Source organism: Aptenodytes patagonicus, chromosome 6 (genome assembly GCF_965638725.1).
Source record: "Aptenodytes patagonicus chromosome 6, bAptPat1.pri.cur, whole genome shotgun sequence".
NCBI classification, from domain to species: Eukaryota; Metazoa; Chordata; class Aves; order Sphenisciformes; family Spheniscidae; genus Aptenodytes; species Aptenodytes patagonicus.
In genome coordinates, this window is record NC_134954.1 from 15,512,960 (window position 1) to 15,520,462 (window position 7,503).

General features: G+C 40.1%; 1 protein-coding gene across 1 annotated transcript; it reads left to right on the forward strand.

The window, feature by feature from the left end:
• Positions 1-150: 150 nt before the first annotated feature.
• Positions 151-6,700, forward strand: MRPL47 (mitochondrial ribosomal protein L47). Its single transcript, XM_076341323.1, has 7 exons — positions 151-251; positions 885-1,030; positions 1,613-1,673; positions 2,457-2,553; positions 4,200-4,330; positions 5,858-5,953; positions 6,407-6,700. Exons 1-7 carry the CDS (start codon positions 151-153, stop codon positions 6,522-6,524), a joined length of 750 nt encoding a protein of 249 aa, XP_076197438.1. The 3' UTR covers positions 6,525-6,700.
• The last annotated feature ends 803 nt before the right edge of the window (positions 6,701-7,503 follow it).

Sequence of the window (7,503 nt, forward strand, 5' to 3'; positions counted from 1 at the left end):
CGGGGGCGGGGCCGGCGGCGCCGCTCTCCGCGGCAGGGTGAAGCTAGGCGGCCGCCATCTTGGAAAAGGGCAGATCCTTCACTCTCCTTCCGGTGCCCTCGCGGGACGCCGTCCGCGGCGCCAGGCATTGTGGGAGGGGAGGCGGGTGTCATGGCGGCCTCCGTGGCGATGGCCGCGCTGTGCCGGCGCCTCACGGCTGCGCTGCGGGTGTCAGGAGCGCGGCCGGGCTCGACGGCTGCCGGCCTCCCCGGGTAGGCACCGGGGCGGCGGAGGCTGAGGCTCAGGAACCGGTTGGGGTGGGGATGGGCGCGTCGCGGCCCGTAGCCCTGTTCCCGGGAAGAAGGAGAGCCGCCCTTAGCGGCCTTCGCGCTCCGCGTTGCGGGGGAGGCGGCAGGAGACCGGCTGTCCTGGCTTCTGAAACCTCGGCTGAGGGTTGCAGCGCGGCTTGTATTGTAAAGCATTGCGTAAGCGTAGTATGAAGCGTTTCCCTGTGCACCTTACTGTTTTGCAGTCGTTACGCTCATGCTTCCAGCGTGGGGTTTTGTCGTGCTTATACCGTGTGTTTACTGCTTCTGCCGTTTAATTAAAGTCGGCGTGGGAGGTCGTGTTCTTGGACAGTGTAGCTCAAACATATTCTTTCTTTTAATTTTCAAGTTGCTATTTATCTCTGAGTATAGATAAACGATAATTAGATGAGACAGGAGGAGGAAAAAACAACACCGAGATGACATTTTTATGAATAATGGAACCCGTGCCTTTTCCCCCTAGGCTGTGGCATTCATCTGTCTGTAGGACCTGCGCCTTTATGAATGAAAGAAATACTCTCATTTAGCTGAACATTATTTTTCTTATCATATATAGTTTTCCTTCTAATTTTTATGCAGATTGACACTGAATCTATTCCACAAGAACCTAGCAAAAGTTGAGCCCCTCCATCAGTTGAAGTTTCTGCATACTACTTTGTCTCGGAGAGGTCTGGAGGAATTTTTTGATGATCCGAGAAACTGGGGAGAAAAAACTGTAAAGTCTGGTGAGTTATATTTAGCACTTCTGATAGTGATCTTTGAGCCACTTGTGCTCAGCTGAAATCTGACCTATTCTTTTGCATGATAGGAAGTATTCATAGCTACGCAAAACTCATTTTTTATATGTACATAAATATACTTGAGCATTTTATGCCTCTTAATTTTATTTTTTCTGTGTATGCTGTGTTTATGAAGGCAAATAGCTATTATGCAGCAAAATATTTTGCTGTAAATTCTCCGCCTTGCTCTTAAGTGAGAGTGTATCACAGAAGAGATGTTCTTTGATTAAATATACAGTACCATGGAAGAAAAATATTTCAGTGTAAAGATTCATCTTACAGCTTTCCCTGTTCCCAGCCTTTTACAAACACAAATAAAGAGTACATGTCATTGCCTTTTTAACGTATTTGTATATTCAAAGCAAAGCTGAATATCCACAAGGATAGCTTTCCAAGAGGTAGTATTTTTTTAAAAAAGTGATCTTTGTTCTGTTGAGTCAGCTGAGCCTGCTAATAGAAGCACTTTTTTTCAGAATAAGACAACTTTGTGCTATTAAATCGATTTTTTTTTTTTTTTTTTTTTTACAGGGGATGCATGGAATATAAAGCAGCTAAGGGGCAAGAGTAGTGAAGACTTGCACAAACTTTGGTAAGTAAGTTTTAGTGAAGTAGCTTCTCTTCTTTCAAAGCAGCTCTGCACGTTTTATTAAAACGTGGCTAGTGAACTTACTAGCCAGTAGCTTTAGTCTGCTGTACAGCTCTGCATGCTTAAGCCCGCTTTGGGCTTGGAGCAGCCCAAGTTCTGGTACTGCTCAGAATACGAAAGCTGTACTGCAGGTGCTTGTGTGATAGTTGTGTCCAGTACAAAGGGTTCAGGTTTGGTACGAAGAGGCTGAGTTTGAGCCCTTTGGGGGTTGTTCAGACTGCAGGACAGACTTGGTTGGAAGTGACCTCTGGTGGGGCTAACCACTATATTGGATCAGGTTGCTCAGGTCTGCATCCATTCCGATTTTGAAAGTCTCCGAGGCTGGAGATTGCCTCACTACTCGACAACTTGTGCCAGGGCTAAACTAGTACTTGATTATTGCTGTGAATAGTTTTTTCCTTGCTATATCTTGTCCTTTTGCTGTGCACCTGTAAGAAGAGTCTGTCTCGGTCAGGTAGTGGAAGACTACTTAGTGTTAATCTCTTCCCTCCTTAGCCTTCTTTGTTCCAGGTTGAGTAAACCTGTCTCCCTCAGCCTCTCCTTGCCTGTCCTGTACGTCAGCCCTCCCTGGCCCACCTCTGGGCTTTCTCCAGTTGGTCAGTAACTTTTCGCTTCTTTATAGGTACAGGATATGGGGTTATATGTGCTCTATCCAGCAGGGTAGTGAGTGAATAATTGCCAGTGATTCTAGAAATTATTTTTGAAGTACTATGCTTTCTGATCTAGGTATGTCCTACTGAAGGAAAAAAACATGCTTTTAACTTTAGAGCAAGAATCAAAACGACAACTCAGGCCTATGCCAAGTCCAGAACGATTAGAAAAGGTAACTTTTTCATACTAGCTAAAAATATAACTCTTAAGTAAAATTGCTGAGTGAAAGGTAATGTGTTTGTAAACTTGTTAAAGACCATTTCTAAAATACTTCCCTGATTTTAGTATAAGCACAAACACTGTGCTCAAGCAACATTGTGGGAAAGGCCTCTCCACCTGTTATAATGTTAAGAAATACTTTGCCATCTTTATGCCCTGAAACTGCACTAGAGGATTTCTAGAAACTTCCTAGTAAACCCTTCACAAACTCTTTTATCTACTTAATTGTTGCCAACTTCTTGCCTGACATTGTCTTCTCCAAACTTGTGCCCTTTGCTGTCCTCACTTTTGTCATCCCTTCCTTCTTTTGTATTATTGTGATTCTGTAACTAATTTATTACATTCTTTCCTCAGTATCTTTACCATTGACAACTTCATTTACTTATAAATCGACTGCCATGCTTATGTCTCACAGATGGAAATCTACACCTTCACTGACCAATTAAATAATCCAGCTGTTTGACATGAGATATTCTCGGATACCCCACTATTTATCCAAATTAATTTGGGAAAAGTCTGACCTTTATATTGTTCCTCTGAATTTCTTTGTATGGTTTATCATTTAACTGTATATTTGCCATCACATGCATCTGCAACTGTGTTATGATCTCTGTTTTTTGTGTCAGATGTGGATTTGGTCTCCTACTCCTGTCATTTCATCACTGTAGTTATGAATTAGGGAAGATCCAATACAAAGCTCTCCTCTGGATCTCCTGGTGTATCTTGTTCTAATTTATCATAATACGGTTTCTCAACTGTGATTTGTAATTCCCATTCTGAAGAGTATTTTCTGCTTAGTCCCACCTACACATCCCTATTCAGCAACTCTGAATCACAGTAGAACTTGCTTTGGGAGGGAACTTGTTAAGTGGCCCCAACATTCCAAAAGTAAAATCTTACTAATTGCCTGTTTGGTTTTGGCTGAAGCCCAAGAGAAGTAGAAGTCAAGCAGCAGTTAAATACTATGATTGCACAGAGACAAAATACAGCAATCTGTTTATTAAAATGAGCTCTAGCAGCTTCCCAGAGCATTTAACATGTTGCCATATGTAATGTGTGTTACAGTAATATTATGTGGCAGACCTGACTAAAAACCTTCAACTCAAGTGTCATAGTTTGGTTAAGGCAGCTTCCTAATCAGCCAACAGGCATTACGGAGTCTGGTCACAGTCTCAAAGTGCAAACTAGAATAACAAACAGCCATTACAAACCATCTGACAGAAATGCATATAGCCTATCTTCTATTTGCTTCTCCTACTTTCTTCCTGCCTCAGAGCTTTCTACGCTTCTAGCATCAGCATTAGATCTGGCTTTATGTATTTAGCCAGGTGGTCTTTAATGAATATTCAGACTGTCAGTTATTTAATCTCTCTTCTACTTGTAAGTTAAGGTTTTTTTAAGCACCCATTCTTTACTGTTCTAGTACACAGGGCCAGTTCAGCTGTTTCACTCAGTCCCCAACTGTGAGATTACTCATGATGGAAGTCCTAGTGTGTTTTGCTTTTCCTTTAAATTTTGTCTTAGATCTCCATTTGAGATCTTTTAAATTGTCAGCATTGTGTTTTGTTGGCTCATCCTGAAACTATTTCCTATTTCCAGGTAGAAAAATCTATGAAAAATATAGACTTGGTTGTCAGAGAAAGAGAAATTGCTTTGAGGCTTTTACAAACTGGCCATGAAAAACCAGTACCTGGCGAGTGGAGACATGACTTCTTAGGACGCACCTACTGGTATGAAAAAAAACTTTTTTTTTTTCTCATATATGTGAATTTTTCTTGTGGTATGTCTCTTTACCAGAAAATCCTTATCTAATTAAGAAAGAATGTATATACTGTATAGAAAGAAACATGTTTTCTGGTCAGCATTCAGGTGCTTCTTGAGTTTTGGTTTTTGTGGGGTTTTTTTTTAATGTGGTTATAATTATTGCTAAATAATTCAATGGCAAACTCTACCATTAGTTACATGAAACTAATTTTGTTATAATTAATGTGATTTCTGTGCTCGGAGGATGTCTGTTACTATAGCGATTCTGTAACACATGAATGAACTAGGGAGTACTGTTCAAGTTGAACTGTCTGGACTTCCCCAGTTATAATGCAAAATCCACATATTGGGGGACAACTGTGTTCTGACTGCACCACCCAAAGTATTGCATGAGACCACATAAACATCCGTTGGAATTCCCTACTAGACTTAGCAGATATTTAACTTACTTAGAAGCTTCTACCTTTAGAATTACTTATTGTCCAGATACTTCCAATAATCTGTAATTTCAGGTGATGATGCTGAAGGCTCTGGCAGGACCTGCTATTTCATTAACCAGAATTTTACCCTCATCATATTGGCATTTGAAGCAATAATTACAGCATTCAGCTCTGCAGTAACAGTGTACATAACAGAAAGTCACACGTTATAATAATGGTGAATTTTGAGTTGTTATCCATTTATTTACCCATTAAATATAAATCAGCAGAGTACTAAATGCACTAACCACTAGATTTACGTCTCTAGGGATAAGGCTTCTGTACACCTCTTTCTGTTTGGAAACATTGTCCACAAAGAAGTGTTTGCCCATATATTTGGAAGTCCAGTCGCCAGTTAAAGCAGGGTGAGAGGGCAGATGACATGAATGGTCTTTCAGCACACGCTGAACCTCTGCAATACACATAATAGTAGGTCTGACACAATCTAGATGCACTGGAGTCTGTAGGTAAGTCTGCACAAGCCATCTGTGCAGCCCATATGCAAAAGAAACCCCAAACAGAAATAATAGAGTCTGTATCTAGAGGGAAAGACTTATGTTCAGGCAGATTCTGTATCTAGAGGGAAAGACTTATGTTCAGGCAGATTTGCACTTGGCATGACACTCAAACACTGACATTCAAAGAAAATTGTAGTAGAAACAAAACTCTCTTCACATAGTTTGTTCACATCAGCTTTTGCAAGTTTTCTTATGAAGGAGTAACTTTGAAATATAAATGCAAAGAATCACTATCTATATCAGGCCCTCTCTTCAAACATCTACAGTTTTTAAAGCAAGACCACTTTCTACAGAAAGATGCTGAACTACGTATGAGATGTAGTTACAAACTCAGCCAGCAATAGAGCTGAAAGTAAATACCCACATGGAAATTCTGCGATCTACCAGTCAGACCACTTTATCACCCTACTGTAACCAAGTGGTAACTAACTGGTAGAATCCAAGAATGAAGACAAAAAGTATACATTCTATAATCACTTTTTTCTATCTTTAACAGGTACACTTATAAGGAATGGCCAATACCATGGTACTTGAACAAAAAATACAAAAAGAGGAAATTCTATTACTTACCTCATGTGAATCACTTCATCAGGTAAAAATATTTTTTGACATTGAAAGTTATTTTCTGATTTGTTCCTCAGTCCTCCTTATTCCACTTGCAAGGAAAAAATAGTAATCTTCTTGTTTTGCTGTTTTTACAGCTAGTAGACGGAAAAGAAGGCTTTTTTAAAATTACAGCTTGCTCTGTTTCTTTTTGCTGTTCCCATCTTAGTTATTAAGAGACTTGGTTATCTATGAAGTTGTACTGTAAAAGTCATTTTACATGCAGAGTACCTAAAATCCTCCCAGGGGTTGAATTTCTGTAGAATTCAAAAGCAGAAGGGAAAAAAAAAAAAAGCTTGCTTTGCAGGCATTTTTGCTTATTGAAAGCAAATTAATACTGAAGTTGTTAATCAGTGGGAGCCTCTATTTGATTGGGCAGGTGAGCTCATTAAGGATTTTACAAGCTAGCTAGAAATTAACCACACTGACTTCCTTATTTCAGGCTCAGACTTGAAAAATCTTTACGTAGAAGGGCAAGGCGGCAAAACCTAGAGAAGACGAGGCAGAAGGTCTTAAAAAGGAAGTTCCCTCACCTTGCTGTAAAATCTCAGAGCCAGTAACATGCTGGAAGAGCACTGCAAGCAACTGGTCAAGTGGCTTTGTGACTGGAACATGAAACGTGTTCTGAAACCAGCAAACAACTCGACTGAGACATTCCTGAGAGTCTCCATCTTTCTTCTTTTTTTTAATCCCACATTTGACCTAAATTAAACTTGTGATCTGGAATTAAAAAGCAGCTTTGGTGCATAACTCAAATTAATCCTAACAGTTGTTTCTAGAAACATTTGAAAAATGATATATTAACCAGCTATTATAAAAATGAGACATACATCATTAACAGTGAAAAGCAGCAACTAACTGCCAGATGAAAGTATAAACTGTAGGGATAGTATTTACCTGGTTTAGTTTAACAAACATGCATTAAAACCAGACAGAAACATGAGAGCCTCTGAAGCTCACATGCTAGCCTTTGTTCCCTGATCATCTGGGTTATGGGTACGTCACCTAAGTTACATGTGCTTTCTGCATAAAAGCATGGAAAAATGCACTCTTCAGTCTGCTCCAAGAAACTTTTTCCCTCCTTTAAGTCTGGCTTGTTAGAAAGCATGAAATATTTAGCACGTGAACTTTTAGCAATGCAGTCTTTATACACCTAGATTTCTAGATACCTATGACCAATTCAAACATTTGTGCAATTATTTTTTTTGCAGCGTGCAAAATGTTTGAAGGAAGACTGGTAATAGTCTTCTATGAAACTGAAGTAGAAAAGTGCTGCTACTGCTCAATTCAGGAAGAGAAACCACAAAAGCCTACTTTGTATCTTCACCTCTAGCTACAAGCTGTCCAGTCAATCTTAGTACTTCGCCGATGCCACAGTAACTTGATAAAGCATTACTCGTTGCCGTGTGCTAAGGTACAGTTGACATTCCACATTCTACTTGAATGCAAACTAGACTAAGTCTTTTTCTTCCAGTATGACAACAATAGCTGCTGACTTCTATCACCTAGTGTAGCTGACTTACGTTTGCCTCATTTTGT